General features: G+C 33.5%; 1 protein-coding gene across 2 annotated transcripts; it reads left to right on the forward strand.

The window, feature by feature from the left end:
• Positions 1 to 984: 984 nt before the first annotated feature.
• On the forward strand, positions 985 to 3,555 carry LOC113736255 (F-box/FBD/LRR-repeat protein At4g26340-like). Of its 2 annotated transcripts, XM_072084741.1 has the most exons (4): positions 985 to 1,137; positions 1,644 to 2,702; positions 2,806 to 2,994; positions 3,076 to 3,555. In XM_072084741.1, the coding sequence occupies exons 2-4, from the start codon at positions 1,689 to 1,691 to the stop codon at positions 3,436 to 3,438; spliced, it is 1,566 nt and encodes a 521-aa protein (XP_071940842.1). In that variant the 5' UTR covers positions 985 to 1,137; positions 1,644 to 1,688; the 3' UTR covers positions 3,439 to 3,555. The 2 variants fall into 2 exon arrangements, with proteins under 2 accessions (XP_071940842.1, XP_027118947.2); XM_027263146.2 differs by lacking the exon at positions 985 to 1,137 and having other exon boundaries at positions 2,806 to 2,952; positions 3,076 to 3,544.
• Positions 3,556 to 23,081: the final 19,526 nt, after the last annotated feature.

Genomic DNA, 23,081 nt, shown 5'->3' on the forward strand with positions numbered 1-23,081 from the left:
CACCCCAAAAAAGAAATTAAAGAGTACTCTTTAAATTTTGGATTGCATGCAATTGCTTGAGCAAGTTTGCGAAGATTTACTTATCTTCTTGTTGTCTTAAAGTTAACATGGAACTAGGCATGTTAAAGAGATGAATCTGAAATTTAGACATACAAATTTTTTTTTCCAATTATCACACCTAAAAAACCCTCATGAATATGAATGTTAGTTTAATAAAATTAGTCATGCATGTCAGAATAAAAATTCATTTAAAAGTGTGTCATGAATTTGAATGTTAGTTTAATAAAATTAGTCATTCATGTTAAAATAAAAATTCATTTAAAAGTGTGTCATGAATTTGAATGTTAGTTTAATAAAATTAGTCATTCATGTGAAAATAAAAATTTATTTGAAAGTATGTCTAGGAAGCCATCCAAATGGGTCACCAATGATTCTCCAGATAATTCTTCCGCTACTTCCAGGATGCCTTAAAAATCCAATTTCCAATCTTTGAAGAACTTCAGAACTCCACGGGAAGTACTCCGTCAACTTGTTTTGATATGTTTTGGCCATCAGTATTTGAAGAATGGGACCCCCTTAACTTCATCAGTAAAATCAAGAAAGAGATCTCTTTTGCTTTTCATTTTTAAAGTGATATCAACACAAAGCCCATAGTCAGTCAATACTATATCATACAAGTAAGCACTTTTTGTAGTTTATATTTTTTGAATGGGTCCTAGCAAACTAGTCTTGCATTTGCAGTCTTGTTCGGGAGCTGCAAGATGCTGAGTGGCCATTCAAAAAGAAAAGAAAAATAAATGGTTGGGTGGCCATTAATTATTAGCCAAATTGAGAAAATCAGGTCCCGGTAAAAATGAGTCAAATGTTCGTGTCTTTTAGGACACGCAAAAGATGAATAACTACTGTTCAAATTCAACGAAACAAAGATCACTTCCCTAATTTTTTGAAAAGGAAACATCTACACGAGATTTCTGGGAATATTCTAGAAATTTTCTCCCGTTGACTGATTTAAAGAGTGAACAATTATGCTATTCCTCGCTGCTACTGATCAAGATTGCCATATTAGTATAAAACAAGACAGGTGAAGAATGGTGGTTACTGAGTTTTACCAAGTTGGGACTTCTGCAATTTAATCAGGTAAGTCGTCTTACGAATTCAACAGAGTTGCAAGGTTTTAGTTTCTTCCCAATCTCTTCCGGTCGCCTTTTATGTCGTTTAAATTTGAACTGATTTTGATTTTCAATTACCTCTAACTTAAGTTTTAATTTTTGGGCATACAACACTTTGTGCACTTCGCAAGTTTTTGAGTAGATGTAAATAATACTTGATTCTTATTCTATTGTATGTTGCTACTAAAAATGGTTAGAGACTATTTATGACAAGCGGAAAAGGCCATGGACAACCCATAATTGCAGAATATCCAGTTCTTGTGAGGTGGTATCCGTTAAAATTGATAGCTTGATGCTGGGATGGGATGCAGAGCTAGGATTAAAGGGTTAATTAGTTGAATTTTTACACTTGGAGAATGTATATTTGTTGTGCGACAAATGGCAATGCTTGTCTGTATGTAGAGTGTACGAGATGATTGTGGCTACAATAGTGGTTTTTGTTGACTGATTCTTTTGTTTTATTCACAATTTCAGTATGTTGTTTCTAGCGTACGACTGTAATATACTGTCATTGAAGTCATGGGCTTGAATTCTCCGCGGACTTCTTCAGAGAAGAAAAAGATGTTTGAAGGAGAAGAAACCACTACGGAAGCACAAGACCGAATAAGCCAATTACCTGATGCAATTCTGTGTCACATGCTCTCCCTTCTTCCGACTAAATTAGCAGCACAAACTGGGATTCTATCTAAACGATGGAGGGACGTTTGGCTTTCAATACCTGCTCTTGAATTTCAGATGCATCTACGGGCAAATTATGAGGGTGATATGACTGCTTTTGATAGCTTTGCAAAGCCTAAAATTGAGAGTTTTACTAATTTTCTGGATCGGCTTTTTGCTATTCGTGACACTTCATCCATTAAAAAGTTCAGATTGGTGTTTGATCATCAGGTTGACTCTAGATGCCTCAATAATTGGTTGTCTGCTTTGCATAATATTCAAGAAATTGATCTCGAATTATTGGTGCAAAGGGAATTCCCCTGGAGTCCTTTGGCGGATAAATTGCTGGAAATCTTGAAACTGAGTTGCATTAGTTTGCCCAACATCCCATCTTCTGTTTCTTTTCCACGTCTTAAGGTTCTTCATCTTCATTCAGCCACGTATGTGGATGATGCATCGGTTGAAAAGTTACTTTCTTCTTGTCCAGTCCTTGAGGATTTGCAGATATCAAGGTGGCAGTGGGATAACGTTAGGAATTTTGTGATTGCAGTCCCTTCATTGAAAAGGTTGACTTTGGACTTCAGTACACCTGAGATGGACTTATATGATGGCGATGATTACGAAGATGGTGTTGAGTACAAACTGATAATTACTGCACCAAATTTGGAGTATCTAAACCTGATTGATTATATGTCAGATTCAATTCAGGTCAGTTCCATGACCAGAGTAACTGAATCACGCCTTTCTGTTTACAAAATCTTAACATGTGTTCAGCGGACAGCCGAACAAACAAGTAATTATGAAAGCAATGTGCGTGAAATATTTCGAAGCATCCCAAATGTCAAGCACCTAACAATAGGCGAATTTACCATGAATGTAAGCCATGACTCAAATTCCAATCCTGCTTATTGCTTTCTAATTGTTATACCATCAATTGCTTTCTTGGTCACAACTTATAGCTGTCTTCATACGTTTGCAGTCTTTGGGTGAATCTCTTGATAGCAGGCTGCCAGTGTTTCAGAACTTGGTCCACCTGGAGATCAGTTTTTATGTAGCGAACGGCGCTATACTGCTGCCAAGTTTGCTCAAAATCTCTCCTAAACTGGAAAGCCTTATCTTGCCTCAGGTACATTACATAAGAGACTTGCACAATTTTGAGAGAAATATGGTGAGCGTTGAGCACTCCTGTTTTCTTTTGACCAAAAGTTGATTTGTTTGTAATTTTTTTTCCCTATGTCCTGGATTTCAGGGGATTACCAGTCCAAATGTAATCGGGTGGTTTAACCCTGAGGAGAATCAAGTTAAGCCTCCGCAAGACGTACCTGAATGCCTGCTATTTCGCCTGAAAAATGTGGAAATTTCGCGAATTACTGGAAGAGTAGAGGAAGAAGTGGAGGTGTTGATATATCTTCTGGGAAATGCAATGGTTCTAGAGAAGATGACGATTTGGTACGAAGAATATTATGTTTCCGGTGGACCGATGGATACTACTAATTATCCAACTGCTCGTCGGGTGCAGGATCGTTTATCTTTCACTGACAAATTGATGAACTGCACTAGGGGATCTGCTGCTTGTCAACTTGACATACAAATGCCTGAACTACAACTCTGAGCTCTGAACTTGCGACAGAATGTTGGTATTGTATTGTACATATCTGCACTTGTTTCTTGTGCATTAGGAAGAAAGTGAAGAATCTGTGCGTAAATAAATACTTATAGTATTCGAATTTTATAGGTATCAGATTTATTTTTAAGATTATCCTACTCTAAATGACATACGACTTATACAATAGATACAAACTAAATAATCACTCACCTAACTTTAGAAATTCCCATATTTATATCCATCACTCAAACATGTATTTTTTAATATCATTTTGCAAGTGAGCTCTTATTTTTGGATCACTTTATCCTCTTGATATTTTAATTTTTCTCTATATAACACTCTTAGCCTTTTTTTTTTCCTGTTAGTATTGTCTTCTATTAAAACAAATTAATACATAAATCTCCTCCCCAACTACTTTAAAGTGAAAGTCTAAGAACTGCCGCATGCTGTTTGAAGAACCCCCATGTTTTTAAACTCATATCGGACCGGGTGGTCCAATCGGTCAAATAAAAAATTGGCCGGACATCTGGTCCGAGTCAACTTAAATAACAGCATTTTCAAAAGTTCAGTCAAAATCATTCAAAGATCAGGTTTGACCAGGCACTAGTGAAACCGAAACCTGGTTTTTCCATTTTCATATATTTTGATGATTTTTTCCCCTTCCCTTCCTTTGATCTTTGGCTAGAGGCTAAAAACTAATCTAAAAAGAGAAAAGAGCAAAAATGGGAAGAGAAGAAATTGAACTGCCAGATGCAATACTAATTATCCACTCCACGGGTAGATTTCCCTTGTCATCCGAAAATGTGAGACTGATATGGAATTTCTGGACCTTGTATAGATGGGTTAACCTTTTCGTATCAGCGGCCTAATTGGATTAACTTCAGTAAGTCTACATTGTCGTTTAAAGTTTGATAATGAAAATCACTATTGCTTTTGAAATTTCCCACAGGCCTAAGAACAATACCAGAAAACTCAGTATCCATAGCTACATAAGGATAGTCATCCACAATTTCTCGGATATATGCAAACACTTCTTCAAGATTATCATTCCATAGCTCCCGAATTTGAACTGATTCATTTGTAGGCAAAAGTGACACCTTTCTTTTTAACTGTTTCAAACAAAATCTACGCAAAATTTCTTTCAAAGAACCTAATCATCAGAGATCCTTGAGATTACCAGAACCTATACCCAATCTATTGGACAACCCTCCAATTCCAACAGATCTACAAGAAAGTCAAAACCCAGAAAAATCAGCCCAGAAAGCAACAATTAATCAAAACCTACAGAGCATTGGCTAGGGGCTAAGAACTAATCTTAAAAAAAAAAAAAAAACAAAAATGGGAATGTGATAAAAGAAAAGAGAGAGTTATGGTGTAGTCTAGAGGAAGAAGAAGAAGACAAAATAATAATAATAATAATAATAATAATAATAGAGAGCAAGTGACGGTTGCTCCTCCTTATTCCTTGGCTGTTCCTTCACGTGAGTTTCCTTCTCAGAAGCCATGAATCAAAATTAACTTATAAAAACCAAAAGGCTTTATCGGGACTCAAGAGAACAAGGCTTCCTAGGAAGAACAAGAAATTGAAGGATAGATCATACCAAGTAAGTGACGGCCCAACAAAGGAAACAACAAGTATTAGGTTTAACATTTATTTGTTTTGAATGCCCTAAAACTTTCTAATAATTGTGTTTCAGACTTTTATAGTTTTATTAAAATGTAAAATTAACCTATCACATTTTCCAAATTACTTTATTACTTATGGCTTTTAAAACTATTTAAGTAGAGTCCTTTTAGACTAAATCTAAACTCATAAAACAACTATGTAAAGTTGTAAACCCCTAAATTATTTAAGAGGAACTTTTATGTATTATTTTAATTATGCATCATTAATATATATTTATGACGTATTTATAACGTCATCCAATTCAACTCCCAGTTGGACTCGATCGAATTCATTGACCCCTGACCCCTGAGTTTGGCTAAGTCAATACCTGGTCTGAGTCTGAAAACATTAGAAGAAACTAGAGAAATCGAAAGATTTTATACTTATTCAATGGAATGCACTCGAACAACAAGTTGCTACTTTTTATGATTTATACAAGCTTGGAAACACGAAATAAGAAATGAAATATTTAAATTTTGGATTGCATTAAATTGTTTGAGCAATTTAAGGAGATCTATATATCTTCTGGTTACCTTGAATTTAACATGGGATTAGATATATTAATGGGTTGGGTCTGGATGGATCTGTATTGTTAGATCTAGATTTTAGACCTATTAAATTTTTTTCATAACCACGTCTACACAAACTTTATGAATTTGAAAACTAGTTTAAAATAATTAGGGGTGTTAATCGGGTTCTATGAGTTGGACATTGACAAATTCAAGCTTAGTTCAAAAAATAAATAGGGCTTTCAAGCGTTCGAGTTCATAATATAGACACACATATGCACTAGCCGGACCATAATCAGGATTGAGTCTAATAAAATCCAAACTTGACTCACATTTATTTTGGGCATATTATTTAGGCCCAAACTTTACTCAACCCTAATAAACATAAGGCTCCTTGGACTTTTTTGGGGCTAAACTAAAAAAAATAAGTGATAGTTTGGATATGTGTAAAGCCATCCAAATGGTCATCCATACTACTCATACCATATTTTGTCTCTCTTTTACTAATGGCAGAAATTACATCATCAAAAGATATCAAAGGACAAATCTGAATTTGGTTGTACTTGTGGGGTTAGCTTAGGTGTAGCTTGTGAAAATTCTTGCTAAAAAGAAAAAATTGACCTGTTGGTGAGGTTTAAAGACTAGAGTGAATGAGTGTTATTTAGAACTTAGTAGAGGTTCCCTGCTCCCTTGCCCTGAGTCCCACATCGAATAGTTAGAGTGTGCGTGAGTTCCACTTAAATTCCATGGGTGCAACCAGAAGTCAGCAATTGCCTTTTGGTTGTACTTGTGGGGTTAGTTTAGGTGTAGTTTGTGAAAATTCTTGCTAAAAAAAAGGACAAATCTGAAGAATGGATACTCTAGATCTACAGAAAATAAAAACTACACTATACAGCTCTAAAAAATATTTTAAAAATAAGATAAAATAGTTGTAATCCCACGAATATTTGTGCTTGCTTTCAATTACCAGATCTACTAACTATTTCAAATCTAGATATTATAGTGAAATTCATCAAATAGACCCAAGAATTCGATATCTAATAATTAGAATATGAAAAAAACTCAGATTTAATAAAGAAAAGGGGGAAAAAACTATGTAAAATTCTCACTAGAAATTTCAAGCAAAAAATAAAACTCTCACTAGAAAAAGAGAGAAGAAAACTCTCACTAAATAACACTACAAAAGAAGAAACTCTCACTAAAAAATCCTAGAAGAGATTTTATTTAGACAAACAAAAAGAAACAATATAGAGGATTCCTCTTATGGGGAAAGATCAGAAAAATCTGATCTCTCTCCCATGGGAGAGTTGGAGGAAGTTTTAAAACCTTCCACTCCTATTTCCAAGCCAATCTTCGGCCTCTCTTTAAATTTGCTATACCATATTTTCTCTCAATGGCATTTTTAGTACAAAGGAATGATAAAATTCAAGTGATATATATTTTCCATTTTCCCTTCCAAAAGGAGACTACTAATAATGTTGAAAAATTATGGAAGAAAATGCAAAAACCATTCTCACTCTTTCAATTTGCATAACTTGCATTTTGCACTCACATTACAGATTCGTTTATTGAAGTGACTAAATCAAACTTGATGAACATTCAATAACGGTACAACATAATTCATTAATTTCAGTAAAATATTTTCATAACCACCAAAAAAGAGGGTAAAAAACAACCAAAATGATCCAACAAAGGGGTCAATAGCTACTAGAGTACTAGTAATATTGTGGTAGGACAGGCGAAGAGAAACATGTTATTGCACTAGATACAACAGAGGGGATGAGAAATCAAAAGTACTTAAATTGGAGCTAAATAAAAAACACTAGTATACCATTTTCAAGGGTTGAATATGCAAATTAAAATAAGGGTAACCATTTTATACATTGTCAATGTATAATTGTTTTTACACTAGTAAGGTTATAACTAGGGCTGCAAACGAGTCGAGCCGAGTCGAGCTTTGAGCTAATCGAGTCGAGCTTTAGCTAAATTTTATCAAGCTCGAGCTCGAGCTCGAGCTCGACGAGCTGGCAATTTTCGAGCTCGAGCTCGAAAAAAATAAAAAAATTTTTTTTATTTTTTAAAAAAATAAATAAAATAATATTTTTTTCTGAATAAATAATAAAATATTAAGGATATATCCGTAATTTCACTATGAAAATAAAAAATAAAAAAATATATATATAATATACGTAATTTTATTATTAAATAAAAATAAAAATAAAAAATATATATATATATTCAAGCTCGCGAACCGGCTCGCGAGCTAACGAGCTTAATATTCTGAGCTCGAGTTCGAGCTCGAGTTTGACTCGAGCTCGACTCGAGCTCGATTAATGTCGAGCTCGACTCGAGCTTGACTCGAGCCGCTCGCGAGCGGCTCGCGAGCGGCTCGATTCGTTTGCAGCCCTAGTTATAACATACCACATAACTTGAGTTCAAATTTGAAATTCAAATCATGCGCATGTGCTAACGAGCGCGGGATATACATATAACAATTAACTCATCCACCATCAAGTTTTACATTTATAATATTTTAAATACCCCACAAGTGATTTTTCACAAGTATACGAGTCGTTTATTGAGTATAAGGGTATTAGGTGTCGATCCTATAGGGAAGAATTTCAATTACCGGTGATTTTTGAATTCCTTTATTATTTAGACTATCACAAGCACAAGAAATTAAATTTACACTATAAAATTAACAAAAATACAATAGAAAGCTCCTAGAGGTATGAAATTTCTTACTACTCTTGCAAATGACATTACTGGTTAAGTGAATGCTCCTAGAGTAATTTTCTAATATATGTGAAAGCTCCTAGAGTAATTTTCTAATATATGTGAAACCGACTCTTGTAGTGAATTAACTTACTTGTAATTAAATCATACATACTCTCTTGGTTATGAAATTAACTACAAATTCATTTCTTTCATGAAATTACATGAAACAAGTCACCAAAACCACATTGGTGCTCCTCTACTCTCGTGAGTAAACTCCCTAGATTTATCACTTTCTTGAACTAATGGTAAATTCTAATTCTCATTGCAAACTTAACACCTTAAGATTGTCACAATTAATGACTGGTTAATCATGAGTAGCTAAACAAAAGTGATAAATAACTTGTTCAAAATAATAGCACCAAATAACCAAATAAACATCACTAACAAGATATAGCAAGTTCATCCACACTCTAGACAGAAACTTTAGAAACACAAATCCAAAACTTACATATTAACCATATTTAAGAATCCAATACAAAAGATAAAGAGTTGGAAAAGAGATAACTCTTGTCACATGAGTTTCAACCCCTCCTTTTTCATCCTAATCTAGTCAATACACAAGAGTGGGTAATACACATAACTATCTAAACTATTCTATACTATACTAACCTAACTAATGAACTAAGGAAATTCTAATGAAGACTACATTTTTGGTAAGTTTCTCTAGCCTTTCAAAGTTTTAAAATGGTCTCCAAAGGCTGCTATTTATAGAGAATTCAACTCAAGGTGAGTTGTTTCTTGGTTGGCAAAGTTGGCTTTTGAACTCACCAAGAGTTGTTCTCTAAATTTTCACACTCTTCTTGGTCAGATACAGCCGAATTCTGAGTTGTAGATGAGTCAGAAAAGTTGTGTAAATGCAAAACAAGTTGTAGAGCAAGTTGCAGCAGAAAAACTAGAATATGCAACCTCAAATACGCTACCTTACGTTGCGTATTGCATCTCACATATTGCCTTTTGTAGGTTTGCGCTTTTTGGGCAGAATTCATCTTTGCTCTGTTTTTTGTCCAATTTCAACTGATATTTTCTCAATGATGAAAGTCGAACTAACTCTTGTACGAACATAAAAGTTGTAGGACTTGAGTTAGCTTTCCAATGCCTTAAGAATTATCCAATTTGGAGCTCTGTGGACCGATAAATGACCAAAATAGCCTCGAATGGTTAGAACTCTGTTTCAGCTTTCGACCATGAAAATGTACTTTGGTATTTTGATATTTTGACTAAGACAATGACCAAACTGGACTTTGATATCTTCATAGAAAATGGAGTTCTATCTCTTAATTTCAAAATGGTGTATGAATTACCTCAATCTGATACTTGTAACTCAAGATATAGCCAAAACACCACAGGGTATCAAAGCTGTGAAACTTCCTTCTTGTATACTAAGTTGCATTTCATCTCTTGCACTTCATATTCTCTTTTTATCATTTCAAACCATCATCAATCATCCAATTATCTTTTCAACTCACTCCATTTGATGATTGAATTTTTAAACCTACAAAAATAAGAAGTTTTCACTATTAAAATCCATAAAAATATAATTTTTAACACTTAAATCACAAAATGCATATTTTCACTGACAACTTAGTTCAGTAGCTATAAAAGTAATTAAAACATACCAAAACTAATTAATAAAACACACTAAAAACATATAAAATACACACTTATAAAACTCTCCCATATTTAAACCATTACTTATTCTCAAGCAATAAAAATTACAAACCGACAATGATCCAACATTTTGAAAATAAACATATGTGCACAATTCAACTTCATTTCCTAAAAATAAGGTAAATAACCATTATACAATCACTCCATTAAGCTCAAGTACTCATAATATCAAGTAAAGAAGAGCCAATTATACCATAATTGTAACTAGTTCACGTCAATTTCTCATCCTTATCCAATTCCACAAGCAAGTAACTCATATGGTCAATAAAATATTTTCTAAACCCATGATCATCTTTTTATTCAAACTTAAAGAGAGATTTATTCATATAACATAGCTAAATATTACTCAAGTTATGAAAGTGCCTTTTTACGAGAAAATCGATATTTTTAGATGAAAATTGCCGGTTACTCAACACTTTACATACTGAAGTTGTGTTGCATACTGTTAATTTAAGTACCATTTTACGCAAAAGTCGACATTTGTAGAAGAAAACTCTCAGTTATTAAGTACAAGAACCATTGGAGTAGAACAACTTTTATTCTCGTTTTTCTTTTTTTTTTCTTCTCCTTTTTTTCAAAGTAAAGATAATAATCATTCCCTCAAAAGAATAATCATGAGAAGAGTGTTACACTTATTGACTAAATTAATCACTTAACTATGTAAAATCAAGTAAAGAGAAGAAATTTCATCAAATTTGCAAAATTTAGGCATAATTATCTCTACTTTGCAAGATATACTTTCCTATAAATACATAAATTATAATCAAATAATAATTATTTTCAAGTTAAATAAGAAAAGAAGTTTTCAAGTCACATATATTTATCTCAAAAGTAGAAAGAATTTGAATTACTGATGGTATGAAACTTGTTACCCCTTGGATAAAATTGAAAAAAATTTGAAATCTTTTGATGCAAATTTGTAATTTTGGAAAAAATTTGGCAGAGTTTTCCCTTAAAACTGGACGAAACTCCCTACCAACAAATCCAATTTTGAACAAATTAAAAAACAAGAAATATTTCCAAGGCAAATCTAAATCATTTCCATCACAAGTCAATCACAACCAACATATATAATATCAATTCTCCCTCCTCCCCCGCAACACTTAAAATACACATTGTCCGCAATGTGTAAAAAGGGAAACTAAGATAAAAAAAAAAAAAAAAAAAGAATACTCCCATATAGTTGTGATTGAAATGTGTAACATTGAATCTTCACAATCCATTGTCCGTGTTTCTTCAAAGTTTCATGAGTTCCATTGGAATCCATTAGTAATACAACCTAAAATGCAAAATAGCAAATAAACTAGGTAAGGGTCAATGATGCAAAAAGGTGACAAAGGCATGAAGAAAATTTTGCAAATAACTCTTTGCCAAAGTCTCTCACATCATCACACCACATTTCCCAAACTCTTTAAACATTTAGCACAATTATCAAGAATATTTAGCACATTTTCTTCTATAGGTAATTATAACATCACCATATAATAACGAAATTAGGAGCAAAACTCAATCTAAGAACATACATTATGCACATGTTCAATTTTACCCTTAAATTATCACCAAAATTGCTAAATTCTTCACATATTTAAAATTCATTATCCAATCATACTCTATATGAAGATTAAGCAATTAAATAGTCTAAAATTTCACCGTATAATGAATGTGTACATGTAAGCATCATAAACACGTCACATTTTAGCAATTTCAACCATCCAATTATGTTTAACAACATTTCAAGACCAAGTACCTCATTGATCATAAAATAGGAAAGTACATAAAGTGAAATATTGCATAAATCACCACATTCCCACATTTGATCATCTAAACATGCTTAGAGATGTTACATAAGCATAAGGGAGCTTATATGCATCAACAAATAACATCACCAATTCACCATTCAAAGTGTATCAATAAAACTCTACAAGATATGTAAATAGTAAATATTAACATACGAAATTAAGTTCAAGAAATTTACCTCAAGTTGGTAGAGTGATGTTTGGTGATGTAAATAATGCAAAAATCCTATGAAATTCACCCCAATTAACCTCCAATTGCTTGAAATAGAAACTATGAATCCTAACCTTCAATCGATTTTTGAGATGTTTTTCTTGAATTCTAATCGGTTAAAATGACTCTATGAAGGTCAAATGATGTTTGTTGGATGATTTCTTGCAAGAAAATGGTGTATAAGAGGAAATTGGTGAAGTGTGTGTGAGAAAATATGAGGAGAAGAAAAAGAAGAGCATGAACAAGGAACCTGCGTTTTTCTTTAAAAAAGCTAAAAATGCGAGTTCATAAAATGCAGCCTTGAAGTCGCGTTTTTACGATTCGTGTTTTCTGATGTAATTTTGCTAGACCAAATACGTGACTTCTGAAAACGCGACTTTAAGTCGCATTTTGAAGCTTGCATTTTCTTCTTTATTTTTGCAGAATGGAATACACGACTTGAGATCACATATTTATGAGCTTACGTTTTCTTCACTCTATAGTGTTGCTGCAAAAATTTCTGAACTTTTCAAAAATTATGCTTTTATCCCAATTACTCAAAATGCATCCTAGATCATTTTTTTGCCAAAATAATCAATACACGCACATGTAAAATGATCAAAAACATGTATTCTACCCCTTCATAACGAATCAAAAACAGCATTTGCTCAAATTGAGGGGTGGAGTTTCTTGATCAAACTTCGTCTTTTTCACCTCAAAGGGTCACATTTGCTTCTATTTCCCAAACTTACAAATAAAAACAACAAAACAATTTAAACACATGATTTAAACATAAAATCACACCAAATTAACCTAAATTACCAAAATATTGGGTTGCCTCCCAATTAGCGCTTTTGGTTATAGTCGTTGGTTCGACTATTGAAGCTCATTTTTCAAGAAGGTTTGGTTAATGAATAATCCATCATTTTAGGTCGTGGTGGATCATTAAAATGTGACTTTATGACAAAAGCAACATAATCAAATGATAAGAGAGATGAAAGTGATTTACCTATCTCAAGTGATTCATAGATATTACCTTGAATGTGTATCACTTAAGAACGCACCAAAGGAACGTCCGCATGGCTTTCTTGGGGAATAATACCTTTAAAATCTATACTCTCAATACATTCCTCAAGAGGGGTGAAAAATGAGTCGTTAAGTCTCACCTCTTGAGGTTTAAGATTTGCTCCAAAGGTACTATCATGTGAAATGGATATTTTCTTATTGAAACACAATTGAGATTCATCATTTTCATCAAAATATAATCCATTTTCACATACAACATTCCTACCATTCATGCTAGGGTCATTTTGCATATCATCAGAAGAAATAACTTCACATAACGCATGCAATTGTTCATGTAATCTACCAAAATGAGAAACTAATTTATCTAACCTTTCTTTAATTCTAGCAAAACAATCAAAGGTTGCATTAGCTAACTTTTCTATAGCTAAATCAAAGTGATTAGAGAATTTTTCTATGGTTAGCTCCTAAGATGGTTTAGAATCATTAGCTAATGGTTCATTTTCTAATTCCCAAGATAAAGATGCATTAGATAACATTTCTACTGCCAATTCCCAAGATGGTTTAGATTCATATTGGACACATTCAGGTTGGTAATCATAAGAACATGGAGAAGCAATATTAACACTATGATTATCCTAACCATATGCATAAGAATTGCCCCAACTAGAGTTGTTTTGATCAAAACAAAAATTATAATGCCCAAATTCATCATAATAATCCACATTTTATACTTGCATACATTCATAAGTAGTATGATACCCTCTACACAAGTCATAAATCACATGATAAGAATTGAAAGCATTGTCATTTCTCTTTTGTTCAAGCATGTTTGTTATAGTGTCCAATTGAATTTTTAATGTAATAACATCAAGTTTAGCCTTTATACTTTTTAAACCGTTTTCAAATGATATACCTTCGGTAATTTCTCGATTACCTCTATTCAAGGAACTTTGCCCGTGGTAACAATTTATTGTCGATCTTCCACTTCTCAAGCATTGTTCGCCCATAATTCCTACTCTTCTAGAGTTCCTAAACATGTTTTCAAAGTAACTCAAAAACATATTTAGTCAAGAAGAATAGATGACTCAACATATATAAAATATTCAAATAAAGACTCAACTAGACACTAAACATAACAAACAAGACACTAGACACAACAAAAACATGAAAAACAAGTAAAAATATTGAGCAAATCCACCCCAACAACGACGCCAAAAACTTGATGAACGCGAGGTATACATATAACAATTAGCTCATCCACAGTCAAGTTTTACATTTATAAAATCTTAAATATGCCACACGTGATTTTTCGCAAATATACGGGTTGTTTATTGAGCATAGGGGTATTAGGTGTCGATCCCACAGGGAAAAGTTTCAATTATCAGTGATTTTCGAACTCCTTTATTATTTAAACTATCACAAGTACAAGAAATTAAATCTACACTATAAAAGTAACAAAATACAATAGAAATCTCCTAGAGGTATGGAATTCCGTACTACTCTTGCAAATGACATTACCGATTAAGTGAATGCATTATCTTGGCTAATTATGGCATAATTTCCTAATGTATGCGAAACCTACTCTCGTAGTGAATCAACTATACTTGTAATTAAGCCATACCTACTCTCATGGTTATGAAATTAACTACAAACTCATTTTTTCTATGAAATTACAAGAAACAAGTCACCAAAGTCACATAGGTGTTCCTCTACTCTCATGAGTGAACTCTCTAGATTTATCACTTCCTTGAACTAGTGTTAAATTTCAATTCTCATTGTAAAATTAACATCTTAAGATTATGCCAATTAATGGCCAGTTAATCATGATTAGTTAAACAAAAGTGATAAATAACTTGTTTAAAATAATATCACCAAATAGTCAAGTAAATATTACTAATAAGATATAACAAGTTCATCCATACTCTAGGCATAAACTTTAGAAACACATAATGAAACACAAATCCAAAACATGTATATTAACCATACTTAAGAATCCAATACAAAAGATAAAGAGTTGGAGAAAAGATAACACTTGTCACATGAGTTTCAACCCCTCTTTCTTCATCTCCATCTTCATTCTAATCTAGCCAATACACAAGGGTGGATAACACACATAACTAGCTAAAGTATTCTATACTGTACTAACCTAACTAATGAATTATGGAAATTCTAATGAAAACTACATTTTTGATGAGTTTCTCTAGCCTTCTAAAGTTTTTAAAATGGTCTCCAAAGGCTGCTATTTATAGAGAATTCAAGTTCAAAGTAAGTTGTTTCTTGATTGGCAAAGTTGGCTTTTGAATTCACCAAGAGTTATTCTCCAAGTTTCCACACTCTTCTTGGTTAGATATAGTCGAAAGTCTGAGTTGTAGATGAATCGAAAAGGTTGTGTGAATGCAAAGCAAGTTGCAACAGAAACCTAGAATACGCGACCTATTGTATCCCACGTATTACCTTTTGCAAGTTTGCACTTTTTGAGCAGAATTCATCATTTCTCTGTTTTTTTTATCAAACTTCAACTAATGTTTTTGAGGAGGTTGTGAACCCCAGTTGATATTTTGGGTGGTTGTGAATTCTAAATAAATTTTGGGGAGGTTGAACCCCAGTTTATGTCTTTCTTAACATATGTACCCTTAGGAGGTTAGCTTTTGTTCGTATTGAATGTTTTGAAAATCCAAATTATGTTTTGATCTTAAGGCAATTGGTGTGTTGAGATTGAGCAAGTTGTGCACGCAAATATGCAAGAGATGATAAGAATGGTATATTGTCAAAAATCGTAGCAGTTTGTTTTCCTTTGTTTACTTGGTTAAACTTGAACATTGTCGAACTTTATTATTCATTTTTAAGTTTGCTAATTTTTTGGAAACTCGTTTTAGTAGTTGTACATGTCTTGTTTAATAGAAAAAAGACATGTTTTGTGTTCAAAATACTATGGGCACACACGATTTTTATTAGGCTTATGAGCTTACAGTTTTGTTTTTGTTTTTGTTTTTGTTGTTTGAAAAAAAAATTTAGATGTATAGGATAACTGAGTTCGATTGAGACAATCTGGTCTGTTAGGTCTCGAAAGTGTTATTAAAAATTAATTGGACAAGAAATATCAACATATTGTACTTTTTTTTTTTTAAAGTCAAAAGTATCGCCTTAGTTATTGTTACCAATTAAGTACGGCAAACACTTTTTCTCATATTTTGAGACTAAGTTGTCTAAAGTGTTTTTAAACACTTTTTTCCAAATGAGCCTAAGAATTTCTTAGGCTCATTTGGAGCTGCCATACTTTTGCTCAGAAAATGTGTTTTTGGAGGATAAAAGCACTTTTAAATTATTTGGTGAGCATAAATTCTTGAATTAAAGAGGTAGAGCTTTTGACTATTAAAACACTTTTTGCATAAACTCAAAATTGCTTCTTTTAGAGCAATCTTTATGTTTCAAATGAAAATTAAAGTTATTTTAACGATTCAAAGCTAGCCCTATTTTTGTATAGAATTATTATTTAGCTATTTCACTTTTCTAAAATTAAAATTGACCTCTAGTTTATCTATGAATTCCAAAATTGCCAAATAATTTTCTTTTTTCTTTTTTTTTGAAGAAACCATTTTTTAAACTAAAATAATTGCACAAGTTCAAATTTTATAACTTCTAGTACTTTTTTTTTTTCAATGTATAGCTATATTCGTCTTATCGTATTAGAATTTAAAAATTCAAGGATAAAAAACTTGATTAGTTATGGTGAATAAAGGTGTGCTTTTGCGGGATTGCTTTGGGGACCTTGGGCTGCACAAAGATAGAAGAACAAATTTGAAAAATTAGTAACGCCATATTAACCACTATGTAGTCCAAACATTTTGTTAAAATTTTGGAGCAGCAAATGTTTTAAAATACATAGGTATTTTTTAAAATTTTAAGGAGAGAAAAACATAATTATCTAAACTTGGGGGAGGGAGGGCAAATGCACCTCCCCATCCACCACCACCAACCCCCCCCACCCCAAAAAAAATCCATCCATAAATGGTCCAATAGATCAGTCCAACATTAAGCAATGATTCATCCCCCAAACAGAAAGATAGAAAAACATAGCATAAACTCTTGCAAATGTGTGCATTTGTGGGAGGTTTAATCTTCATAAGCTGAAGACAACACTTTCCAGTCTAACAACATAACAAGTTTCAAATTTTATGAACAACCTAGGAAAACTAATATCCATAAAGACTCCAGCCTTCACAGCAAGTGAAGACGAGTAAAGTCCAAATAAGTATAATGTTTCACTGGCAGTGACAGTTCCGTGTCATCATATGGAACACTTGACTGGTTCACAGCTATGAGCAGGTTGATTTAAACATCAAGGATGTCCACAGGAATAACTAATAATGTCACAGTTGATCTATGATATTGGAGTAACCATTTTAAGGGCCGTTAAAGCTGAGAACACCATTTAATAGAGAATACCATTTAATGGATTCTAGCCAATGTCAGTTACAATTAAGCTACAAATACAAGAGTGAAACAGTAGCAATCATACTTTGTTTTGTGAAAGAGAATACCATTTAATAGCCTGATGCAACTTATAAGCAAGCCAAAGAATGCTAAAAAAAATTCACCATAACTAATGCTTCAATTGAATGGGAAAAGAGCATAAGTGGAACATAAACAACTAAATGAGGGAATCAAATCTACTCACCAAGCATTATCAAACAGGAAATAGTTGATGAGGGCTTACCACAGCTCCAATACATAGATGGCTTGGTACTTTCTTGACTTCCCAAGTTTCCCCGCGACCAGACTAATTTCAAAACTACCCGGCACAACCTGATGCAAAATGATCATAAGGATTCATATGTAACCCATTAAGAGATGTTAAAAGGGTATATTTGCGTGATGTACATAATACATTTGGCCAATTTATTTTCTTGCATATTTAACAAAGCCCAATTGTAAACTGTGTTACTTCCAATACACGAACCATTTCTTAACTTCGTTAAAAGCTCCCCCAAGATAACATGTATAATGTGGTTTGATACCATGTTGAACCCAAATGTCATTTAATCATGTTGAAAAAATGAATCAGTAAGCAAACCATATCCCAGAAAGCTACCAAGAAAAATGTGCTAGTACTTCTAGTAATAGGGAAAATGAAATTGTGTTGAAAAAAAATACAAGTTGATACATTTGCAAGAAAGAAACCAGCATAATAAGGCATCATCAGTTTACGACCAAAATTCTAGGTTAAATATTATAATGTAAAACAAGAATGATTAGAGTTGCGAAATGACAAGGCAACTGGCTTGACAGCAAATTTCATAAAGAAAAACATACCAAGATAGGCACCAAATGAGTATGTAGATTTAAGTGATACATGAAAAGTCCAATCAAGGGAAGCAAGATCCAAAATGTAGAAGTCAAACTGTATAATGAAGTCACAAGTAATGAGGGTGCAAGAAAAAAGGCAAGAAAACAAATACTAGCTCAAAATCACTTACATCGATATCTTCTTCTTTGACCGAGTACTTTTTGAAAGTGTCCAAAGCTCCCTCCAACAGTGGCTTTGTGACAATTTCATTGAAGCGAGCCACCACCTTTACACACAAAAGAAGACAATCTCCAAAATAAAAAAATAATCAAAAAAATGCTTCACAACTCAAAAGAAAACCACATGGAAGTCAAAACAGTGCCTTAGGTCATTTCTCTTTGACAAACTCAAGTTGGATACCATACAACAAGAATCATCTATATTTTACAAGCCTGCATTCTACTAAATCTATTGCATCTTATATAGAACACCTAGTTATCATTAGATGGCTCAAAACTGGGATTGACCCTAAAAATATGGAAGTTTAACACTAGGAATGATATTCTTATTGATTTTTGGGAAGTTGGACATTACATTCTACTGAATTCTAAAATGAACTCTATCCATACTCGGAAGCAGTCGGCCTATGTTGTGGATTGACTTAATTTTGATTCCATAGGCAAGATTTCCATATGAATTGTAAAAGGAATTTTGAGTGAGAGTGATATATAGATTTGCTACTTAAAAGATGAAAACCTAGATTGTGGAGTGATTATGGTGCCATTCAATATTCTCAGGATTTGGCTAATTGTCACAATGTGTTGACATGTGAAAACATGTCATGTGTGAATATTCATTTGATTTCAGACTTTAGTTTTAGGGTGTAGGTTTTTTTTGACTGATGGTAGATGTCTTTTAGTATGGATCTGCTTTTTCTCGGTATGGTTTTGCTAGTAATATAAGGTTTTGGGAAGCAAATGAAAATTTTATATTTGCGCTCTGTTTTCAAGTACTTTGATAAGCTCTTTGGGCTAGGAAGCCTTTAAGGTCATCAACTTAATGGATAACAGAGAATCACCTACTTTTAAGAGCATAATCGAAAATCTTAGAAAGTTTTGGGGGTTTAGTCATTAATGACATGGTTAACTGCCTGTTTGCTAAGTTCTCAAGTATTCGTGGTTTCAAAGAGGATTCTTGTCCAACTTCCTAGATTGGAACTGGCAACTTTCGGATACTCTTCAATCCTGAATATGTCACTTTCATTAAAAAGTAAGACTAGCTTACTAAGACAGGGAGTTTGAGAAAGAGGAAGGTTGATACAGCTGAAAGGATAGTAGGTCAGGGATTGTAGAGCTATACAGTTTTTGCTTGTTATAAAATTCTACTGGTTTTGGAATCTAAAACTTCAATTTATCCAGCTGCTGAGTTCTCATTAAATTTTCGCGTTGGATTTTGACAACTTGAGAATAAGTCTACCATACTGAATATGCTTAGGGAAAATATTCGAGGGAAAATGTACATAGCTTTTTGATGGGAAATTATTCTCTACCGCTACACTTCCTATTAATGGAGGGTTCTTGTAATCTAAACTTGCTTCAGATTGCTACTTTTTTCAAGAAAATGACAATTTTCCTGGACAACAACATGGACATGATTTCTCCGCCCAAATTAAGTGTCTTGCCGTTTAGATTTCAACCATATGTGCTTCAGTTGGTATAAAAGAGGTTGCAGTATTGTAGATAACCGTTTTTCATATCCAGACTTAAGTCATGAGGTTTTTCATGCGCTAGGGGCCTTGACCATTCTTTGATGCTAATATCAGCCTGAGTCCTGTCACGCCCTAGGCCCTTAGGCCCAAGATGCGACCTGAATTTCAGCAAACAAGTTCAACTATTTGGTTTTCGTTCTCACCGGTCCAAAATAGATATTTTAAATTAGATTCGAATGCTCACACTCTATTTGTGTATTGCATTAGTTTATCGCACTAACTTATTCGACGTGAGATGGGATATTACATTTATCCCTCTTTTTTAGGCTTTGCGTCCTCTAACCCAATCTCATTTCGTATAGAGGTTACGTGAGATTCGCTCTAATGCCATAATATCACACCAAGACCAGAATCTCAGTAGCCAAGTCCAACTATTTAGACTCCGTCCTTGTTAGCTCAAAGCAAATATTTTAAGTTGGATTTGAATGCTCAAATCCTACCTCCGTGATAAGCTTATTCTACACACACACATATATGCCAAAAAATTATAAAGCTTACCCTACAATGTAAAAGTGGAAATGAATATATAAACAGTAATGAACAGTTGCAGTTGGAGTCTTTTGGTGTTGCCTGGGTTGGGCTTCTTTGGAGATCGGTGATGCCCATGTGGAGCGGTGGGCATGTGTATACATAAAATCGCTACATAATCTTTTTTCTAATTTTCTTTTCAATCTAAAGTTACTCATTTCTCACAGTATGAAGATGCCTGCATTTTTTTAATGTCAAATCGTTACATAATCATCTCCTTCATACCTTTTTTTTTCTTCCGACCTAAATCTTTTGCTTCATATTTGCAACTTGTCCAGAATATAAAAGGCAAAAAGATTCGCCCTTACACCTTTAGGATGTCGATCTCAAGTTTTGAAATTAATATAAACAACATGAGTGTTTTTCCAAACCACAAGTAAGGAAATGCTCAAAGGTCTTGTATGTCCAAAAAAATTTGTTTGATTGGGACAGCTAAAATTGCTCGAAGGTCTTGCATGTCCCAAAAAAAAAAAATCTATAGCCATGTTTGCACATCTTGATGACTTGATTCTATTGCCTCCGTTTGTGATTTAGCTTTGCGTTTGGGGTTGGTTTTTCTTGGTACAAAAGTTGGTTTTAGTGCCTAGCGAGCGTCAAATATCTCAATTTTTATGACTTTTTTTTCAAGTTTTATAAATTTAATCTTTTCTATTTCATAGAAACTATTTTATGCTACGTATACAAAAGAGGAATTTGTATTTTGAATAAAAATTATGTGTCATGCATCCAAACCTACTAATGCAAAAAAAACAAAAAAAAAATCCACTAAACATAACCCTATTTAGGAATACGTGTGACTCGAGGATTATAATTCTATTTATAGATAACTTTCCTATTATTTTTTAGATTCCTATTTCAACCCATCATAGAAATATAAATTACCCTTAAATAAAGAACCACATCCTATTAGATACATTAAAGTTCAAAGTATGATTGATCATTTTAATTGAATTTAATCTTATTTAACAATCTAAGTTCAACGTTGGCTTAAAGAAGCAATAATTAATGCTATATTAAGAATGTTAGATAACCTGATTTCAAAGGTCTTGTTTCTCCGTACAGTGAGGAAAAAACACACACACAAACATGACACAGCAGCAAAATAACGAATCGAGGTACCAGACGCATGGCGTCCGGGCAGGCAAAACTAGTCTATCTATCATTATGCTGAAAGAAAGTGTGAGTTGCCTTATGAACAGTGAATGTGGACTGGTTATTAGGGGTGGCAATTCCTGACACAACCCGAAAACACGACACGAACCTAACACGAAATTAATGGGTTTGGGTTGAGGTTTCGGGAGTTCGGGTCAGAATCGGGTCGAACCCGATGAACCCGAAAAGAAAACAGGTCAATTTCGGGTCAACCCATAGTGACCTGATATGACCCGATGTGACCCGTTTACGAATTAAAACTAATTTAATAAACATAAAAATTATTTTATCTAACTGAACTAAATGATTCTTTTTTTTCCAAAGGCATTAATTACTTAATCCTAAATGAATTTATTTAACTTGTGTGAAGTTAAAATTATTATATTTGGTTTGGGATAAAACACTTTTATGGTGTTTAATTTATTTTAGATTTGGTTTGAAATTATTTATTTAAATTTTTATTACTTGATGATGTAATTAATTTTGTGAAAAATTGATTTTATTAGAAATTATAGTGATAAATTAATAAATTAAAATTAAGTTTCGGGTCATTTCGGGTCGACCCGCCAACCCGAAATTTTCGAGTTCGTGTCAGGTATCCTGACCCATTTTGGATTGACGGGTCGGGTTCGGGTCAACAGATTCTTTGTTACACTTAAGCCGCAACCCGAACCCGACCCGATTGCCACCCCTACTGATTATGGCATAATTTCCAGCAACTTGGTGGTCCTTTGTTTTGTTAGCTACGCGTGAACTTCTTGGAAATTGGTCCAGCCATCTGTGCACCCTTGGATTGCTTCCAATTCAAAATTTGACCATCGATCATCATTTAGGAACGTTAGGTGCTAGAGTTGAAACGGTGGATGGTGGTCGTACGAAGAAGTTCTAGTGGGGGGACCTTGCTGCCTACGACTGATTTTGATGCATCACGAAGAAGTTAAAGTGGGGGGACCTTGCTGCCGACTGATTTTGATGCATCACGAAGATGTTAAAGTGGGGGGACCTTGTTGCCGAGTGATTTTGATGCATGCATGCATTCCTTCAGACTGGGTTAATGAAGGCAGCACGTACGTTCTTGGTAATGAGTATAGCTTTTTATTGATTTCTTGTTTTCCTCAGTATACTGGTTGGACCCGTGTCCTCCTAGGAGGGGATCGTCTTCAAAGGTAAGTTTCTTTTTTTCTTCCCTACTGATTTCTTGCCTTCCTTAATGTACTGGTTAGAACCGTTCGTTTGTGATTTAGCTTTATATCATAGTTGCGCCCTGGGTGTACCATGTGT

The sequence above is a fragment of the Coffea arabica genome, chromosome 1c (genome assembly GCF_036785885.1).
Source record: "Coffea arabica cultivar ET-39 chromosome 1c, Coffea Arabica ET-39 HiFi, whole genome shotgun sequence".
NCBI lineage: Eukaryota > Viridiplantae > Streptophyta > Magnoliopsida > Gentianales > Rubiaceae > Coffea > Coffea arabica.